Consider the following 21,834-nt stretch of genomic DNA (forward strand, 5'->3'; position numbering starts at 1 on the left):
CAGGGGATCTAGCTATGTGGCCCCTTTGGTATTATCCCATTTACCTACAGATAAAACCCTGCTTCCATCATTTAACTACTTGCAGTTAGTGTTTTGATATTTGGTCTGCCTGAGGTTCATTAAAGAGTGGGAGAAACTCAGTTTACCTGATAGAGGAGACTTGCTCATCATAACTATACAAACCCTGTATTTTATACCTTTTATTTAATCACACCAATCATGTTGCACAGCATAGCACTACGCTATTATGATGCTGTCATTTTAAAAACGTTTTGAATAGACTTTCAGATGTAGCAAGTTCAGCAGAGGAGGGCTAAAAATAGTCAGTCTGGTGGTAAGAGAGTATATTGGTGTCTTCTGTTTTGAGGAGGAGAAAAAGGGTATTCTTGCTGTCTTTCTGGTAAGTGCTTTTCAGGTATGCCTTTGAGGTTGGGGAACAGGAAGGGGGGAAAAAAGCTTAAGACAGGTCTATATAAACAAGCTCATAATTCATTTATATTTTAAATCACTTTTAAATATAAATATTTATAGTCATATTCTTATAGTCACCTTCTTCTGGATTGTTGTATGTTGACCAATTCTTAAATGAGGATATCTGAACTGGCTATCCAAATCCTGCTTTTGCCTGTACATATTGCCACTTTGGTACAAGAATGGGCATCTTACATGCCTAAATCCTGATTTGAGTGTCTGGATGGGGGATTGAGATATCTTAAGACACCTATGCAAGAAGAGTAAGTCCCCAATCTTTACTTGGTAGAACTTGTTCTCTTTAAATCAGACTATCTCTGACAAGTCTGTAGCATTGTAATCCAGTTATTAAATGAGTTATGATCATTGTAGATCCCAGATTTCCAGTTTGGCTGTTGGTCCTGTCATGTTGCATTAATGGTGGATAATGCTTTATAATAATCTTCAGTTGTAGATAGTTTCCTCAAATTTCATTTTCTAAGTATTATAGCTTTAGCTGTCTGTCACTTACTTCCAGTATCAATGCAAACTGGAAATTCTGTAAATTAACATTAAGAAAACAGGTGTATCCAGTAATGTCTGTGTTAGTAGTGGAATTGAAGGCCTTTTAGACTCTTCTATGGAGTCCTCCTGGAAAATCTAAATTCTAATATTATTTTAACATCTGGCTTGCGTTGGCTCAAAGTCTTAACCTGCTTTGCATTGGTCAACTGCCTTATCTTCTTCCATATAAATAAGACTACTTGCTTCCTAGCTCTAGCTGTGTATGAAATATGTGGGCAACTGAGCCTAGTTTGCACTTTCTACACAGTCTTGTCCTGTGACATCTAAATCAAAGGCTAAGTGTTTTTCCTCTTTGAGGAGGAGGTGGTCCTGGAGTTGTGGCAGCTCTTCTTCCCCACTCCTCCTGGAGAGGAGTACCTTTAGAATAGAGATCACCCCTTAGTGTTAATACTCTAGTTGCTGCCTCTCACCCTACTTGCAGGAAGAGCGTGAGGCCTAGAAACTCCTCAAACTCCTCCTCCTCTTTTCACTTCAGATTCCTCTGCCTGGTGAGTCCTCATTTCATCAATGAAGAGGCATGGGAGAGCACTGCTCCCCTAGGCCAAGAGGTAAGGAGAGGATAGAGTGGTCTCCTGTTTTTTAGCTGGATTGCTTCCCCCTGTTCTCACTGTCCCCCTTGCACCTGTATGTAAGACCAAACTCTGAAGATTGATCAGATATGGAACACAGCAGTTAATCAAACTGATAAACAAACAATGCAGGTAGAAGAATCATTTGCACCCAACATCCTGTGTAAATAAAACTGTGGAGTGGGACTCATAATTATTTAAAGGAGTCACTGGATAAACTGTAGTCTTCATGCATTGAGGCTAAGTAAAGTAATGGGATCCGAACCCCTGAATCTTAAGAGAAACAATTATTAGAGCTGGCCTAATAGTTTTAGTAATTTTAAAATAAAATTACTTGGCACCCCTTTTTACCCACACGAGGGTCCGTGATTTGCAGTGAAATCTTTGAGGACTGGGACCACTAAGGGACGTGCGAATGGGCAAAGGTAACACAGTGGGCTTGCATCCAAATGAGCATGGGGGAAAAATAATAGGCAAGCAGAGTTCAGTGGCGGTGCAGGAGGAAAAGCAGAGAAAACGTTAATGGGAGAGCAGAATGGGAGATATGGGCCATGGGGTCGTGGCGAAAGTGTTAATGGGGAAGGAAAGTATAGCGAATGCAGGAGAGGACAGGTAGAGAAAGGATTAATGGGTGAAGACAACAAAACAGGTGTTGGGGAGAACTGGCAGAGAAGGAGTTAACATTGCCTCTTTTGCAACAATTTGGCAAATTTCCTCCTTTCGCTGTGTCAAGGGCTTTGGGCTTTGCTTCCCTGTTTGTGTCAATGACTCACAATGAAATCACCTCTGAGAACCTCAGGTTTCCTCTCTGGGATGCTGTTGCTCTTCTCTCACCTTCCTGAACGGATCCACTCAGGTGTGTTCCCCATCTCCTGAGTGAATCACACAGCCAGTGCTGGGGGGCAAGACATGTTAGAGCTGTGCTGTTCAACCCTCTCGCCTGGGGCCAAACATGTTATTTGAGAAAGGTCAAGGGTCCAGACAGTCTGCCCTGTTACCCTTCCTTTTTGCTGAGCAGGCAGTGCAAAGGGAGCAGAAACCATTAATCCCATTACTCAGTCATGCCCAAGTCCCCATCCTTGCTGCCAAGGCTCTGTGGGCCTAGAGTCACCATAGAGAGTTCCTACACCTCGTGAGGCTAACTAAAGTAAAGTAAGAAGTAAATAAAGACACATTTATGAGTGCAGGTAATATATTGAATAGAGAGGTGGTTAAAGGATCTCTACAGGTTATGGATTCTGCATAATGGGATTCTGATCTCAGTCATAGCTTCTACAAACTAACATATAACATACATAGTAAATATGTGACCGCAAACATTAAAGGAATGAAGTGAACCCAAGGTCCTTTCTGAAAACAGCAATTTCAGGAAATGTCTACTATAAATAATTTAAAAATTAAAGAGTCTCATCTAAATGATGAAATAGTTAGATCTAACATTAGGATAGTATGGAATTGCATATGAAATTGAGCATAACTACCATCAAAGGGGATTTTTGTATCAGAACTGCATCTGACTGACTAATGTCCAGCTGTATCTTTTTATATTAGGCTTTATTTCTTGGAGTATATAGCCATCTCAAATCTAATTTACTACACTGAGTATATGCTCACCAAACCAATTCAGTGTTGTTCTAACCCAGTTCATTTGTTACATGCTGATGCATTTTTCAGTTCAGCCAGGTATGCAGTAATCAGAACTGACAGTCTTTTTAAAATAAATAAATTAAAAATTTTAAATGCTCTTACACATATTTGAGCCAACATATTTACTGTCATTTTTTTTTTTTTTTTTTACAAATTGATCTATTTTTAGTACGGTCATATCATTACCCCTGCTTAAAGCATTTCTGATCTAATCCCAGTATTTTAAAAATGATTTGGCTATGATAATTGTGGTGTTCTGAGACTGTGGATATTTGTTCACCCATATTAACGTATTTCACTGCACATCAGCACCTATTGTACCGTATTTGTTTAACCATCCAACATCATAAGATTTGTCTCAAACAGAAGAGCTGTTGTAGACATTAAGAGAATGTAGTCAGCTTCTTGACTATCATAGTTATGTACAGTATCTAGTTCAAAGTTGCTATAGAGCTTTATAAAGCTCCCCCCAGAACTCTTGATAGTGTGGGCAGTAGACATTTGTTTCCTGAGACTATCGTGTTTTCTTGGAAGGAGCCTTGGACTATGCCCTACCAAGTTGCCATATCTGAAAATCAAGCTAATGAGAGTGAGTTTAGAGGAATTTATGTCCCCTACAGTAGTACTACAGAGTCAAGTTTTTGCCCTGCTGACTGACTGTTATCCCTTTAGGGAAAAATTTGTCTCTGATTCAAATATACAAATTCCTTCTAGCCTACAGCTACATTTTGGCATGGAGGCGGTCAGAAAGCGAGAGGGGCTAAGCAGTTCAGAAATCACCTTTCACACTGCCACCTGGAAATAATAACAAACTGGCAATATTTTACATTAACATATAGCACTCTAAATCCAAAGATCTCAAAAAAGTTTACAAACCTTAATATAAAGCCGCACAACACCACTCTGAGGCATGCAAGTATATGTAGGGAAAATCGAGACACCGAAGTTAAGTGACTTGCCAAAAATTATACAGAGGATCTGTGGCAAAGTTAGAAATACTCAGTTTTCTAGGCTTCTAAGAATTGAACTTGAATCTGAGTTGTGTTGCGTAGCCCTACAACAATCCTTTCCTGGCAACTGAGGAAGAGGGTTGTCCCTTGTACCAGCAGACTGTCAGGGCTCCACAGCCTCTATCAGAAGTGGGGAAAGGGTTCTGCTCCTGAGAAAAATAGGATTACCAAGGGAATGATCTGAAATGCTTTGCACTTCCCTGGTGTGGAGCTTGAAGATTTTCTTTTTGAGTTGCCATGGCAGGCTGGAAGCCCTGCTGCCACTATGCCAGCATTCTCCTTAGGACTTGTGTGGCCTAAAAGGTTGTAGATATGATGAGGGGTGGGAATCTGTCAGAGTTATGGTTCCCTTTCTCAGATCTGAAACATCCATTTCGGTGAGGCCCCTCACCTCTCTCTTGATTTTTGCATGCCATTGAGTGCCCCCCACTCCCACTGTGGTCAAAGGGTGTTGAGGCCACTCAGCAACTTGTAGGAGACAATCTTCATGTTCAAGGGTCAGGCTGATGAGGGCCCTACAAAATCAGAATAAGGTGATAGGAAAAATAGAATCAAGCCCTCTTTCTTATTACTATAACACTCAAATTAAACTGCTTTTGTGACCTGGCGCTGGGATTTTAGCTTTCGTTTATGCATATTGTGTGAAATTCACCACTGTGCATAGGGCCATCATGAGTAGAGCCCTGCAAATCTGCAGGTATCCGCTTCATAGCTGATGCCGCTATCGACCGACCATTTTTGTGGATAGTGGATTGGATGCAGATACAATCACGCAGGGCTCTACTCACCCGCTCGCTGCCCCGCTTCCTGTCCAGCAGCTTGGGCCCCTCGGGCAGCACCAGCGTCCCCACCCTTGCCTGGCTCAGCAGCACTAGCTGCACTCCTAGTCCCGGCCCCGGGCCGCTGGTTCCTGGGCAGCAGGGCCCACTCCTGGCCATGGGTATTGGGGAGGGCGGGGCCCCGGCGCCCCACCCCTCCACCCCACTGTGATGCAACATGCACTGCTGCTTCCATGTGGCATCGCTCACGAGCCCCCAGGAACAGCACATGATGCGATGCCCTTTCCCCCCAGTCCTCCCGCTCCGCACTGCTCCTTCTCCTCAAGACCCCACCCCTGTGCTGCCCCTTACCTCCAGTCTCCACCCTCGCGCTGCCTCTTCCCTGCAAGACCCCACCCTCCGCTTTCTTCCCCTCCCTCCCCTGTCGTTAGCGCTTGTGAGACGCCTTGCTTCTGCAGGTGCGGATGTGGATACAGGTAAAAGACGGCTAGCGGATCACTGGTTGGTTCACGGATTGATCCTGGCGGATGCGGATCAGATGTGGATCCACATTTTTGTATCCGCGCAGGGCTCTAATAATGAGGCCTATGCATCCCTTAAGTCCCCTTAAGACCTATTTTGAAGACTTGAGAAGAACAATATAGACTTGGTTTATCTGAACAACTTTTGTTTCAAACACATGGTGGCGGCACTACGGATTGGGTGTCTTCCTTGAATGCAGATGACATTTTGGGGCACTTTTTTGCTGTCATTCTCTTACCATATCTTCAATCAATAACATTCAAGGAAACATCTAGCGTGATGATTATTTTCTTTGTGATTTGTTTTGGAGTGGGTTGAAAAAGGAATGAAAGTGTTTCTCTGATTCCTTACAGGTGTGCAATGGTTTAGAACAGCCAAGGAAACAACAACGTTCTGACCTAAATGGACCAATTGACAACAATAATGCACCAGAGGTAAGCACCTTAGGCTCCTATTCTCCTTTCTCCCCCAAAATTTCTCCCCATCATGAGCAGCAAATATTTCATTAAATGGGGAGGATGACCTAATCTCTCGCTCGCTCGCAAGAGCAGCTTCCATGACTGCATGTTTCTTGCAGCTCACAAAGCTTCCATGAACCAGTAGCAGCAGCAGTCACTTTTTATAACTGCCCATTTTATAAACACAGCCCTAAAATGTTCAGGTGATATAAGTATCAGCGGGTAGCCGTGTTAGTCTGTATCCACAAAAACAACAAGGAGTCCAGTGGCACCTTAAAGACTAACAGATTTATTTGGGCATAAGCTTTCATGGGTAAAAAAACCCCGTCTTCAGATTACTCGTTGTTCAGGTGATATAAGGAGACTTCAGAAATTCTTGTTTCTGAGGCCACTGGAAAGTAAGGCAACATCAGAATGTGCCTGGTTTCCTCTCCACCTCTTTCTTATGTGAAATTGTTGCATTTGGAGTCAAAGGATTGCTAAAATTCCTGAATAATATCTCTGTGAATAATCCCTACCAACTGATCCACACATCACATCGTTCACAGCTGAAGGCCCAACTGATTCACAGCCTTACAAGTGGCCTCTGTGGTGAGCTGTGCACCTGCTCAGTCAGATGTGAAAAAGATGCTGTGATAGACACCAGAGATGGGCTAGTGGCACTGAATAATGGAGCAAAGAAGGAGTCTAAGAATGCAGAGTGAGGATGTGCTTGGGGCCAGACATGATGCTTAAAATCTGAGGGGTCTGTTATCTAAAAAGCGCACAAGGGAGTTATGGTAGTAGTAGCCTGTAATGTATATGAAGACTTGCACACACAAAAAGCCCTCTTCCATTATTGGGGAAATTAACCCCTGTATTGGAGACATTAATGCTCAAACTGGCATAACATTGTTAGTAAGGGAGTCTATGAACTGACCTTCCATTGATTAGTATTAAAGTAGCACCTAGGGCCCCCAACTAAGATAAGGGATTATGCTAGGCACTGTACCAACACAGAGGGGGTTCCAATATAGACCAAGACTCTAGTTTTGCAGGGTATTTTTAGTATTTTATTTTTTTAATTACAGACCCATAAAATTAATGGTATTTAAAAACATTATACTGTTTAAATAGCCGCCATGTAAAACTATAAGAGAAAATTAAATAATTTTAAAGAATTCAGTGTAAAAATGGATCTTTCATTATATTAAATATAATAGAAGTTATCCTTTGTAATCTGAACTTGATTTTGCTGTTTTGATAGTTATACAGTGCATTATTTTTACTTCCCAACAGACAAAGAAAGTGTCTTCATTTCCAAGTTTTGTTGATGGTAAGTAAATTTGACTGTATTCTAAGGTTACAGAAGTATAAAACAATATACTAAAAAACCCCACCAAAAATCCAAGATTTTGCAATTGTAAAGTTTGAGTAAGAAACAGGCATAATATATTTATGCACAACATATACCTTATGTATAAGCTGGAAAGCTTCTCACCCTGCTCTCAACAGAGCATATATACAGTGAATAATGTTCAAACCTATCCCTTCTTTAGGTTCAGCTTAACCGAGTTATCAGTAAAAAAACATAATGTAAATTTCAGCCTAAACTTTGTTCCCAAACTTGGCTGGTCCTTGAATTTTCTCTGCAGAACAAGTCAGTCCCAGACTGTAATTCACTCTGCTCCTAACAAAGAGTCTATCCGCTGTCATAGCTTGGTTGGAGCTAATTGAATCCATGTGAGAGTTTGAATTGGAAGTAATGACACTGCTTCCATGCACGTTCAGACAGCTGATAGAGGAAGGCTCAACAGAGGAGCCCTGCATCCCTGTGCAGGCTCTTAGGCGGCCATCTTTAAATATGCTGGTCAATTTAGCTTCGTTATTCACATTGTTCCTATTAAATTAGAGAAAATGTCTAGCCTGATTCAGTAAAATATTTGTATATATGCCTAACTTTAAGCACATAACTTCAGTGTGACTACTCAAAGTTAGGCCTAAAGTTAGGCATATTAGGCTTAACCACTTTGCTGAATGAAGGCTTTTGGGTATCACTTTAATAACTAGCTTAAACACTGGCAAATTACATTAATAGACTTTAAAATCAAAAGGGACCTAATGATGGTCTAGTCTGACCTCATGTGTAACACAGAAGGTCAGATGATTCCTGCATCCAACCCATGACGTCTGGTTGAGCTAGAACATCTCCCTTAGAATGAATGTCATCTACACAATCACTTTCTTGCATAACAATCATATTTTGATCACAGTGGATACAAGGTTCACTTAGTTGCATCCTTTCTGTTTATCCTGATCTTTTCCAGACCAACAACCTTGATTTCTTTATTAAAAGATTATCTTTTACTGGAAAGAAAAAAAACAACAACTAACACTCATCCTCTCGTGAGTTTTGAGTTACAGAAGTAATAAATATATGATACTCACCTTTGCAGAAGACAAAAGGGAATTACAGTTTTCAACTGAAAAAACACCCACTTGTCAGAACAAACATGCATATTAAGGCCTGATCCTAAAAGGTTGGGTATCCAGTTTAAATGCTGAAAGATGAGCTCTTCAGGTTTGTATGTTGGTTTGATGAATTTCCCTGCAGATAGCTGAAATATCGTCTCAAACATGATTTGTGAGGATTTTACTTGTTAATTCTATTATGCTGACACATACAGTTCTCTCCCCCATAGATCTTAAAGAATTCAATTTTTAAGACCAGTCCTTCCTCAAGATCAATGTATTTTCATTTAGAAATATATACTTCTTGGGCAGACTTTTCCCAGATTCCTGATCTCACTGGCTTGAGCAGCAGCTTCTGTTTTCAGTAGCTTCCTTGAGAGACAGTGCAAATGGTAAGTTTAAAGGCTACCTGTGATGGTTCCCAGGATTATCCAGGGCTGTGAGGCACCTCTCTAGCACCTGCTGTTCCTATGAGGAAGCCTTGTCTGTGCCTGCTAGAGGTCAGCTCCCTGACACCCCCAGCAATAGGCAGCACAAGTGATCCCTTCAGCCCATGCAAGCTCTGCTGTTCCTCTGCAAGTCAGTGATAGGCACACTGTAACTCCTGAGCGTCCTTCTGTAATGTCCAGCCCCTGATACTCTGGACACTCACAGAAGTATTAGACCCACTGTTGCAAAGGAACAGTATGTTGCAGCTTACCAGTTACACCTTGGACCACTGTGCCACTTAACACGCAGCACTTAGATTTGTTGATAGAGAATGCACCTATGCATTTATTTAACAAAGAACAAATTCAAAAATGATAGCAAGCAGAAATATTGGAAACAAAGTGTTACCTGTAAAATAAAATCCTACTAGAGCCGAAGCTTCCATTGTGAAGTAAACAATACTAAATTTGCATATAACCCAACAGACATATCACCTTCTCTTGCCAATATGAAAGGAACATGTTTGTCACCTTCTGGTGACCTGCTTCAACTTACAGACCTTAAAAACATAATTTCCAGTAAAGGTACATAACTCCTTTAAATATGAGCCTTACATGCATTTCATAATGGTTTTGATGACCGATGTGTTACTGGCTCTCAGGAGACCCCCTCACATGCCACCCGTTAGTGAATTATTGTGCATATAACATATTGTGCATATTATTCTGATATAGGGGTTCTCAGTAAAACTCTGTGCATCCCTTGTGCCCTCTGCCAGTTGGCATCAAGAGGTTCCTGAGTCATGCTAATGCCTCTTTACACAGATTGACTGCTGAAGGAACTTACATTTAAACTCTTGGCATTTACTGGCTAACAAGCCCTAAATTGAAGTAAATTAAACGCATTCCCTGCAGGCAGAAGAATCAAGAAGGAATGCTGGCACTTGGAAATAAACACTAACAGAATTCAGAGTAGCAGCCGTGTTAGTCTGTATCCGCAAAAAGAAAAGGAATACTTGTGGCACCTTAGAGACTAACAAATTTATTTGAGCATAAGCTTTCGTGAGCTACAGCTCACTTCATTGGATGCATGAAAGCTCACGAAAGCTTATGCTCAAATAAATTTCTTAGCCTCTAAGGTGCCACAAGTACTCCTTTTCTTTTTACGAACAGAATTGTGCAGTGGACCAGGGTAAAGGAGGGGAGGGCAGAGAGACTGTAGAAATTAGATGCTAGAAAACTAAACACTTTACAGTACTTCCATAAGTAATTAAAAACAATTTTTTTTTTTGGTATTGTGAATGTTTTGTTTTTTCTTTCTGTTTTAAAAGTTCACTGCTCTCATGTTGAAAATAGGATCCATATAGCTTTTAGGATAGCATGAAACACATATTTTAAGTTTTAGTAAAATTTGTTTCCTCTGATTCTTTTCTTTAATAGCATAGCAAGAGAGGATGAACTGTCTATTGGCTTTTCATTGTCATGTAGGTATGGTACAATCACAAAAGTACATGGTACAGAAGGAGTTCATGTTGGCTAATCAGATTTCTCCCTGAATCCAAAGCCAAAATGCCCTGTGTTTTATTACTGCTATTCATTTGTATTGCACTGGGGCCCCCAGACATCGCACAGGACCCCATTGTGCTGGGCATAGTACCCACACACAATGAAAAGACAGTCCCTGCCATTAACCACTGAACATTTTCCTATTTCTGCAGTGAACTCTGACAGAGGTACCACATTAGTGCACTAGCCTGCATCCAATTAACTATTTAGGGACACATTTTCAGCAGCACTCCTTAACCAGGGTAGCAGTATTTGTAGTTGTATGCATTTGCATATGCAAAGTGTCTGCACATGCAGTTACCTGTCCTGCGGGTGCAAACAGACTTTTTTGCAAGCACAATTAAGGGACCCTGTTGAATATTTGGCCTGCTGTTATTAGATTTGCATTGGTAACAGATTCCTTCTCTTGAATTCAGTTGATTTTTCTTGGAATATCTCATGCCCCCAAGTGCAGTATTGTTGTGTTTTGAGGTTTGTTTTTTTTATATGTTTATGCTTACTGCTAGAAGAGCCTCATTCTATAGGACACTTACATCCTACAGCAAAGAAATGGTATTGCTAAATGTTATACTACCAAAATAAAAACCCAGGACATCAAATGCCTTTTTAAAGAGATACTGTCTAAACTTAAAATCATATATATTTTTAAAGAAATAATTGTTTTATCAGTAACATCAAGAGGCAGCATAAAATTCAAACCTATTTTCAAACTAAATTTGTCTTTCTCCAGCTTTGCAGTGTATTTTTTTCCCATTCCTTGCCTTCGCTGTCAGTAGGGGTATGTCTATGTCTGGCAAGTTTCTGCGCAACAAGTTATACCACTTTTATTAAAGCGCTGGAATTAAACCGCTGTTGCATGTCCACACTGTGCTCCTTGTGATGCTGGAGCACATCCACATTAGCAGCTCTTGCAACAGCAAAGAGAGCAGTGCATTGTGGTAGCTATCCCACTGTGCAACTCGCCACAGGATGCTTTGGGAAGGGTTTGCAATGCCTTATGGGGAAGGCACAGCATCACATGATGCAGGTTTCCCAATCCCATTGTTCCATGGGCATCCTACTACATTGCCAGCTGCTTTTCAGCTGAAGGGAGGGCGGGGGCAGAGTGTGTGACAGGGAGTATGTGTGTGTATGGATTGGGGGAGGAGAGACAATGTGTTTTGCGGGACAGTGCGTGTGTCAGCACGCTGTCTTGTAAGTTCAGACAGCAGCAGGAAGCAACCAGTCCTGGGGGAGGGGGAAACCCTGACATCAGCCCCTGCCTACACACACACACACACACACACACCAGCCTCTGTCTTCAACAGCACGAGCATTCCACATTAATGGTTTGCTTTGTGTCCCGGAGCAGATCAGCACAGCATGCAAGGGCTGTAAGAAATGGAGCTTTGAAAGGGGAGGGGCACGTCTCCAGGACAGCCGAGCTCAAAACAATGAGCAGAGCAACCACTTAAGGGCTAATGGGACACTTCCGGAGGCCAATCAATTGTTTTCTGCTCTGTAATGTGTTTACACTGCCAATACAGCGCTGGACCCTCTGTGCTGTAAGGCTTACAACCCTCATCAAGGTGGTTGTTTTGCAACACTGCAACTGAAGAATTTCTATGTACTAAGTGGCTTGGCAGTGTGTACACCTTGGGAGTTACTTCACAGTCTATCGGTGTAGAGAAGGCCTAAGGCTTACATACTTGCTTAGTGTCAAGGACACGCTTAAGTGCCTTGCTGAACTGGGACCGTAGCCAAGTATGTATGTGAACTGTTACATTTTCCAAAGCTATAATTGATCTAGAAAGGACCACTCAGGTTAACCAGTTTGACCCCTTGCAATTTGCAGTAATGCCCTCTACATCACTTGCACAGATGTGTTCTCTCATCTGAAGGATATCTCCATTTCCTTCTTGATGGAAAACTGTTGGAAGATTTATCCACATAGCATGCTTCCCCTTACCCACTGCCTCTTTGTATAAGCTCTTGGTATATAAGATGTAAAAAATGTTGCTGAGGTTGTGATAACAATATAGTCAACTGCCATCTGTTGATAGCATAATGATCTTGCCAATATCATCCACTAAAGTTTCTCTTTGAAAAGATGAAGGAGATACATTAAGGTGAATCAAAATCCTTGAAATAAAACCTTATAAATAAAGCTATTTTAAGACATGCTTTGCTGCCCCTACTGAAGCATTAATAAAATTATTTGAGACTTTTTTAGGTAATAATTTACTTCTACAGTAAATCTGTTTTTAAAACAAACAAGCTGAAAGTCATGTTCACTGTCCCTAAACTGTTGGGAACACTTGACATGAATTCATGGCCCTTTTTTCTTTTGCAACAGTCAGTAATACATAGACACCTAAAGTAGGGCAGGGATTATAGCTCCATGCTCCACTCGAGGTGTTAGTGATGTCGTTAAATATAGCAGAGGAAACACAGAACTGAATGCTGATGTCTGTGAAGATAAAGTGCCTTTCAAGTAGTCTCCCAGTACTTTGGAACAGAAATGGAGACAAAAATCTATTTCTATAGAGACTTACAAAAGATGGGATATTGCCAAGGATAAACCAAACCCTGCATTTCATGAGCACCTTATACACCTTTGAATTCAGTAGATGGCGTGTGTGAAGAAAACAGGGTAGGGGGCCTATATTTGTAGATAAGTGTCACTTCCTTTTCTGAAGTATTTTGTTGCAAATCCTGCAGTGTTATGGATCAGACTTCTGGTCATTGCTTGACTTGCCAATGATTGTATAGGAAAGGATTTGTAAGTATTATGCCCATATGTTTAGTTGTGTGCTGTAGAAGAGAAAAAGATACATGAGATGAAAAGCTAGGCCTGAAAAGGCATTATATGCATTTCAGCAAATAGATGCATCAGTTCTTTGTAAAGTATATATCCTTTTTGGTGAAGCATGGTAGAGGGGAGCAGAATACCTTAAAGAGAAACTGTGCTGAAATTAGCTCATTAGATGGGATCACAAATCTAAAATCTGGTGTCTTTGTGGAATTTTTGCTCTGATTGTTCTTACTCATTCAGTAGTTTAGAACTGCACCCACTGTAATTGATTCTTGAGATACTAGGCAAATGACTTGACCCACTGTGGAACTGGTCATGCAGTTTCTTTGATGAGTAGACTCCTACAGAGTTGGTTGAGGTTCCTTCTAATTTTTTAGAGGGTACTGTGAAAGTATGTTCAATTGTTTAAAACAAAAATTCTCTCCCCAGCACACTGGGCTAAATTCTGCTTTGAGTCACATTGATCAAGATCCAGAGTAACTCAATTGAGGTTAGTGGATTAGCAATAGATTTACACTAGTTTAGATTATAGTAAAATCTGGCCTATTGTTGTAAATAATTATCCTTCGGAAGTTTGAAACTGCAGTGTTCCCTAACTGAACAAATTGCTCCACTTTGTGTTAATGTTGGTTAGTTAATGTTAGGCCTCTGGAGACCGTGGGGCTGTTAGTATTGATTTTTTTAAAATGTACTGTGATTACCGAATTACCAAGACTGTTTTGTTTCTGCAGCAGGCTGACATTATAGCAGTCAGACGTTTGGTCTGTATGGAAGTGTAAGAGGCAGCAGCATTTTCTGATGAAGAAATTTAAGGGTTTAATCACACTTAATTTGTGTTTGATGATTTTTTTAAAATTAGAATTTAGGACAACGAGGAATTAGAAGTATCCACGAATTAAAGTAGATGCGAGTAGCTACCTCTATACATTGTAGCATGGTATTTATTTTTCCTGTTCAAGGGATTACCCATGCATGCACCAGACAAGTTCAGTTGGTTTTATACGTAAGAAAGTTCACTTTACCAGAAAATTGTTGTTGGGTTTGGGGTTTTTTTTTTAATTAAATTAGCATCTCCATTCAATGTCCCCTTTTCCCCCTCACACAATTAATTTGTTTACTTGGGAGAGATGGTTTAGCAGCTTGGCATGTTGATATGGCTCATAGCAAGTTCCTGTTGTAGAGCTGTTGGGGAACACAGAGTATTTACAGTCAAGGGATTGGTGCCAAAATTGTGGAGTGACTGCCTCTTTAGTGTTGATGTAATCAAGCTGAAAATAAGGCTTAACCATTAAATAAAGGAGATGAGCATAACACAAGTACAGTATAAATACCATCCTTTATTTCTCTCTCCATCCCGCCACCTCTCCTTTTTCCATCCCTGGAAAATTATCCTGGCAGTTGCTAAAGCAGTTTGTAAAATGGTAATTAATTTGAAAATCTCGCTGAAGTCAGTGAGTCTATCTGTTACGCTAAACATGTGTATATGTGCTTTTCTGGATTGGAGCTTAAATTTGAGTAATATTCATAAAAAAATAAGTTCCACATATCCTTATTTTCTCTTCATTTTTGACTACAGGTTTTTTTTTTTTAATCTGTCCACTTTTTCCTCTTCTTCAGCTGCCATCTGGCATCTTCCCTTCTTTCAGATGGATGGGGTGATTGATGTGCTGTGCAGCTCTACCCTTAGTGTTAATCCTTGGCAGGCTATTTGGACTTCTTTATTCCCCAGTTATTAGTTTATACCATCTGTACAAGTCTGGAAGGTGTCTGTCTCAATCTGTTCCTGAACTCAGGTACATCATGTGGCCAGAGAGTACAAAGACAGCTTCTTTTCTGTTGTGGGTAGCATTGTCCTCAGGCCTTGAAGTTCAGTGGTGGTCCTCTCTTGAAGCAAAGTACACAAATGTCCTCCAAATCTTCTGTTTCTGACCAATGTTTTTGCCTAACTGACAGCCCTACAAAGGGTTGTTGATCTCTTTACTGTTTCTTTGCCCAATGAAGACAGCCTTCTCTGTGAAACACGATCTTTTCAGCTAAATGTGTGCTTAGACTATCTGTTGAGTCGTTCCTACCTCTGCCAAATGCCTGTAGCAGGACATGCTTGTTGGTGTGCCGCAGTGTTACTTAGTGTTTAAATGTTTTTCTTTCCATATGTTAGGCAGTTTACTAAATTCAATAAGAAGAGTGTAAGAGCTTTCGGGGGGGGGGGTGTTAACATAGATGATGATTGGTAAAATAGATGTTAAGTGCTCATTTGTATCACCATCCTCCTAATTTCTTTGTGTATTTTTGCATACAGAATTACTTCTGTAACTTTAGAGAGTGATGGCATGCATAAGAAATGTATTATTTTAAAATGGAAAAATCAGTGGCACAGACACAAAGAGTCTCCTCGCAGCTTTTGTTCCTTTTTAAAGTTCTTGGGTGTAGGAAATGAAGAGCTGTTTTGATTGTGCATTTTTGCATTAACATCATCCACCACAGCAAAGAAATAACTCTGTCTCAGATCTACCGGTTGTTGTACATTGGATGTGATGCTCTAACATTTGACCCCCTACATCACACCTACCTGTATCAACCCTAGAATTTGATACATGAAGTGTTCTTGTGTTTCCTTACTTGCTGATTCACAACATGCAGTTGTTGCCCATGGTGTCTCAGTCATTAGTGTGAGCTAACAAGGTTCTGTATTTTGGCAAAGATTTTGGCGATCTGTGCACTTTTTTCATTCCCATTGACAAATATGGGTACCAAGAAACCCAAATAGAAGAACAGAATTTGGCCCACAGATAAGAACATCTCAATACGTGTAACATATTATGAATGTTACATTAATATCAATTGGAAGAAAGCTTGTGCATGAATTTGAGAGCAGTATTTGGCCTAGTATAGTGAAGAACTCTGTTGTATTTTTCCCACAGCAGCATGCTACAATGAACTACTCTCCAATTCCAAGATCAAAACATTATGCAGATTCGTAAATACTACACTTTTGCTTTTTAGGTGTTTGAGTCATAATTATGGGAAATAAGTGTACTGTTTAATGTGTGCTGGACTCTGCAATGCTTCTCTTAATTAGGCTGTTGTAAGTATAGAAATGTATTAGGAAAGGTCATGCAAGTATCAATACCCTTGATTAAGTTTTTTGTCACCTTACTCCCTTTTGGAAGGTAATAATTGTATACCTGTCTGTAGTTCCAGGACCCTGTGAACCTGAAGATCTCATTGATGGAATCATCTTTGCAGCCAATTACTTGGGTTCTACACAGCTGCTCTCAGAACGTAACCCATCCAAAAATATAAGAATGATGCAAGCTCAAGAGGCAGTGAGCCGTGTCAAGGTAGGTGATTTTTATGGTCTGTAGAATAGACTCCCTTGATAACTGAACTCTGAATAGTCTGAAATGTCTGAAGCTTCAAACCTACTTAGAGGTGCACTCAAGTGAATACATATCTGCTGATGTGAAAATCCTCGCTGTTTCCAGTATCTAGCTTTGTAGAACATACAAATCCTCTGAAGAACAAAATATAAATTATTACAGAAGCTATTCCAAATTGCACAGTAAAGTACTAAAGGTAAAATCCAGACTATAATAAAAAACAATTCCAACTGTAAAGCATAGAAGACTGGTTTATGACTGATTTCTTCCTGTTGCCATGTTAGATCCTGTAATTGGTTATGTAAGCAGTTGAAAGCATTTCAAAAACATCAAAATATTATTTTCTTAAGGCAAGAAGGTTCATTACCAGATCTGTGTTTGTGTCACTTAAAACCATGGACTTGCATGGAAATATTTTATGCTTTCTGTGGTCAATAAAATAAATGCATTTTATTTGAATATATAATCCAGGCAGGAGAATTTTTTTAGCTATGCTTTGTAGAATTGTTTTATTTAGATTTCTACCATTATATCCAATCTACATGTAGTTAAGGACATGATATGAAATGTGTAGATTAAAGTGTTAGAAAAAAATACATATTTCATTTAAAATAATTTAATCAGTAGAAGCGGCATATGTTTGGAGATACCCAGTTTGGGTCTAATAATCTGCTCAGCAAGACACACATCTTTACTGATTCTTGATTTGGACTTTAGAAAGGCTTGGAAGGCGTTGAAGGTGATTATTCTGCTGCTACAGATTCTTGAGCATTCCAAACCTTGGAATTCCTGCTCATGAGATTCTTGAGAAGTCACAAGCACCACATGAGCATTGACTGTGATTTAACACCAAGGAACATAATTAATTCTGCTGCTAAACTGTCAGGTGTAAGGCAGTCCTGGTAGAAGCTTTCAGCTTCGTATTTTGTATAGCAGTCTGATGTATGCACATGATTGATGTGGCTATAATTTTCATAGAAAACCCAGAGAAGAAAAGAGAAGTGAGGACTTGGTGACAGATGAAGCGCTACAGCAGCACAACTGCAGCAGCCCATCAGTGTAGCCACTCACTACAGAAACGGGAGGGATTCTCCCATCAGCCTTGTTAATCCACCTCACCAAGAGGCAGTAGCTAAGTCAACAGAAATGTTTTTTCTGTCAACCTAGCACTGTCTATACCAGAGGTTAGGTCTGCTTAACTACATTGTGGAGGGATGTGGGTTTTTCACACCCCTGAGCATAGGTTGGTTTAATTTTTGAGTGTAGACCTGGCCTAACTTACAAGAGTGGCTGGCTTTATTATTCATAAAATTGTAACCTTTTTGTGCCTTTTGTAAATATACTTTGTAAAAACATTAGTGACATTTGAAGTGCACTTGAAGTGAAGTGCAAAGCAGCCCCAATGTAGCTGAAGTAAGAGATGTCATTATCATGTATTGTCTCCACATGCTAGAAATAGGAGGCATAAGTAACTTGGCATGTTACAAAAAGGATGCATAGAAGTCCAGTGTGGATGAACTTGGAGGTACTTCAGCCTAATGTATTTGGTAGATGTACTTGAAAAATGATGTCCCTGCGGTATCTGAAGTTTGAGGCAGAGCTGAAAGTAACACTACAGTTATAAGAAAAAAGTGGTTTTCAGTGTTAATAAAGATTTAAAGATCTGCGGAAGTGAATTCTTATCTATAATTTCTCTGTAGCACATTTTAATGGCTTGAGTCACAAAATCTTTGGCAGTACATATGAAGCTTATAAACTAATCAGTTTTATTTGAATGTTTGGTACTTGTAGATAGTGCAACTACTGTACTGCAAGCAGGTCTCAAAGATGTTTCTCAGATCATTGTTTTACTTTTGGAGGGCAGGGCTATTTAGGCACTGCAAACTTTTTGAAATAACCTCACTTCAAAATCTGCCTTTCACCAGGAGAGTCATTTTGGAATAGACTTCTTGTACAATGAGCAAAAAACTAGACACATAGCGCTTTTCAGCATTGCTTTTCCAAGCTCACTTTGTCTCATGGGGCATGGAAGTGGTGGCTCTCTCTGGCAGAGCAGTACTGATTCAGAATTAATTTACTGGAAATTCCTCTTTAATGGGTGCTTTTAGCTCACTAAATAGTGATATGCTAAGTAGCTGCAGTTGCTTCTTCATCATGTAAATAAAGAAATCCAAAAATATGGTGGAGAGGTTGGTGGGGAGAGGAAAAATCTGTAGAAGGGATCCCTGGTGGGAGGATAATTTTGAGTTCCTGTTCTGGTGTTTCCTCTAAATTCTGCCTTTTTTGGTTTGCATTCCCACAGAGAAAGAAAGGGGTCTGGACTCAGTTGTGACTGCAGTGTCAATATTTGCCAGTCCACACGGCTGTGTGTGGGGAGGACCTGTGCATCCTCAAGTCTCCCGGGACCCTGACTCCTCCCCAACTTTCAAATAACACTGCTTCAGTTCAGCTTTTTAAGGGAGGGGAATTCCTCAGCATGGAGGTTCCCTGTGCCAAAGCTAATACATCTTCTGCGTGGATTCCCTGAATAGTTTGTATGGTTTCTCACACCCTTCCATACGGGCCAGGGAAATCTCTGTACACAGATGACAGTTCCCTCACCATTCTTCACAGGGCAATGATAAGGCTCATTCTTTAAGAAGACTGGGGGCCACAATAAATGAGTATTCCTATAGGTGTCATTAACTGAGAGCGAATTTGAACACAGATAATGTTAAAGCTATTAGAGATGGACTTGGATAACTGCCAAGGCTGTATCAAATATTCTCATTAGAGGCCAGGTCCAACTCCCATTAAAGTTGATGGGCATCTTTCCATTAACTTCACTTGGAGTTTGATTGCCCCCCCCCCCCTAAAAAGTGTGCAGCATTAGAGAGGTGTGATATCACTGGTGGCAAAAGCTGTGTACTAGGTTACTGAATTGGAATCCATTGGCTTTTACCTAATGGACAGAGTAAGTGCATGGATTCTTTGTAGGGTCTAGAAGAGAATACACACAGTGTCATACCTAAGTGTAATGTGCATTGTTGAGTCACATACATTCCTGCCCTTTGTGTTAACTATCACACTGTAGATCCTACTTCTTCCCTAACTCTCATAAGGGAATGCTAAGTTACCATGGACATCCATGCTCTGCAAACAGATTAAAACTGCATATATTTCTTTCATATGTTTGATTCCCCACAAATATTAACACACTCATACAGAAATTAGTTGGACCTTTCATTCACGTGCACGTCTATACAGTGAACATAACTGAGTGGTATTTTGCAGCTTGTTAGGGCAACGACCACACAGGTAAAATAAGTAGTCTTTTGGAGTTTGACTCTCCTTCAACACATTTTTCAATCTCTCTTCTGAAGAGTTGTCCAGGCTCTATCCACAGATTGTTCTGTTCTGTATCTGATCTCTGCACATGTCCATTTCAAAAGCTTCCAATGAAACTTGATCCTGATCCAGTGCTTATTTTGTGCCAGGGCTGAGCCCTGGCACCTCTAAGCTTGGCAATTCATAGTCCTGGTGTCTCTGGGTTTGCCGCATCATCTATGAAAGTTACAAAAATTGCTTGAGCCCCAGCACCTCTTTCATTACAAATTAAGCACTGTCCTGATCTAAAAGGTATGAGAGACAAAGTGTTCCTTAAATCCTTTTGTTCAGGAAACTGTATCCTTAAATTTAAGGGGAATTCCCCGCCTTTCCTATTTTGGTGCATGAAACTCTTCATTTAAAATAGTTTGTAGGAGCTGCCATATGATAGACATAGCCTGATGTTGAAGTGTTAGTGCCTTAATAGTACTTCTGGGACTAATACGACTTTTGTATGTACAACTGTATCTCTTTGAATGAATGAATAAATATGGGCTTTGGACATCCTGTAAGTGCACGTGTAAGTGCCTGGAATGCAATTTTAGGTAGTGGTGTATCCAGCAGGAAAAAATGTAATGAGCAATTGTTAACAGACAACACTCTACAGTATTTCTGTAATCAGTTGACAGTATGCATAACTCCATTTGACAATGTACATTATTCCATTAGAGCCAATATGCTTCAAACCTGTATAGCTTGTAAACCAATCACTCCTCCTTTTTTTGTTTGTTTGTTTGTTGCAAATAAGAGTTTTAAGAGGCTGGAATCATAACCAAAAGGTTTCCCTGACTTCACGCACTGTCTTTTCTCTTTCTTTGTGTGCAACTGTCTGCTTTCTTTTTATGCTGCTCCTCAGAGGATGCAAAAGGCGGCTAAAATCAAGAAAAAAGCGGTGTGTAAACTGTTTTTCTTGAATGCTAATATTTGTTTACACTTTTGTTGTCCTTGCTCCCTGTGGAGTGTTGTGTTTTTCATTACAAATCCTCATAAAGTTGTAATTTTGGTTTTACTAGTTTAATATTCGGCCACTGGATGGAACAGGAAACACTTGTTTATTTCTTTCATCTTCCACTTGCTGGAGTGCCTGTCTGTTGCTGCTCTTCTTCTGTTTAATATCACAATGTCCTGTGGTTTGTTCAGTCCCAGTAAACAGCCAATTTGATGAGAGAGAATTTTTAAAAATCTAATGCTTATGCTTGTTTTAACAGGAGAAGCAATTAACGCTGATGATGTTATTTGATATGACTGTGACTTATTGTGTTTGTATTAATTAAATTATTCTGGATATTTAAGCACACGCACAGTTTAATTTTCCAACTCAAGATGGTAACTACCACAATTTGCTGATGAGATATTTCACCCAATTACACAAAATATACATCAGTAGGGTCAGACTAAATGTAATTGTCAAAACTGTCATAAGAGTGAATCTCACTATTTGTGATAGTCTTGACTGTAAGTGATGCAGTTAGTTCTTTGTCAAAGTGTAATGTGGCTTTCACTCTTTGCATGTTGTCTGACCCACCTGGAATATAATTTTAAAATAATGCATTTTTTTGTTTTGTAATTTTTTTGACTGAATTCAGCGCTGGTGAGTGTTCCTGGATTGATACCCTTTGGAGAACAAAGTCCTCTCTTTATCCACAAATATAGGCAGAGTGCAGGCAGCAATAGAGCATGCTTCCATGTGTTGCTTCATCAGTGAGCCAAGCCTCACCTGGAAGGGAACACCTCTTCTGATGGAAGTGTAGTTCAGGCTCCATTCAGTGTTTGGTTTCTGCTGAGACTGCCAACAAGGGTGCTACTCTGTGTCCATTGTGATGGTAGAC

The 21,834-nt window shown here is 40.2% G+C and overlaps 1 protein-coding gene across 6 annotated transcripts in view; it reads left to right on the forward strand.

The window, feature by feature from the left end:
• APBA2 (amyloid beta precursor protein binding family A member 2) overlaps window positions 1-21,834 on the forward strand; it is a 236,861-nt gene that overhangs the window by 172,579 nt on the left and 42,448 nt on the right. For 5 of the 6 annotated variants that reach the window (XM_073303675.1, XM_073303676.1, XM_073303674.1 and 2 more), the window contains 4 exons: window positions 5,916-5,996; window positions 7,299-7,335; window positions 16,455-16,600; window positions 20,862-20,897. In XM_073303675.1, the coding sequence (XP_073159776.1) occupies window positions 5,916-5,996; window positions 7,299-7,335; window positions 16,455-16,600; window positions 20,862-20,897 (300 nt within the window). The remainder of the gene's footprint in view (window positions 1-5,915; window positions 5,997-7,298; window positions 7,336-16,454; window positions 16,601-20,861; window positions 20,898-21,834) is intronic. The other variant, XM_073303677.1, reaches the window with a different exon arrangement.

This window comes from Lepidochelys kempii, chromosome 10, assembly GCF_965140265.1.
Source record: "Lepidochelys kempii isolate rLepKem1 chromosome 10, rLepKem1.hap2, whole genome shotgun sequence".
NCBI lineage: Eukaryota > Metazoa > Chordata > Testudines > Cheloniidae > Lepidochelys > Lepidochelys kempii.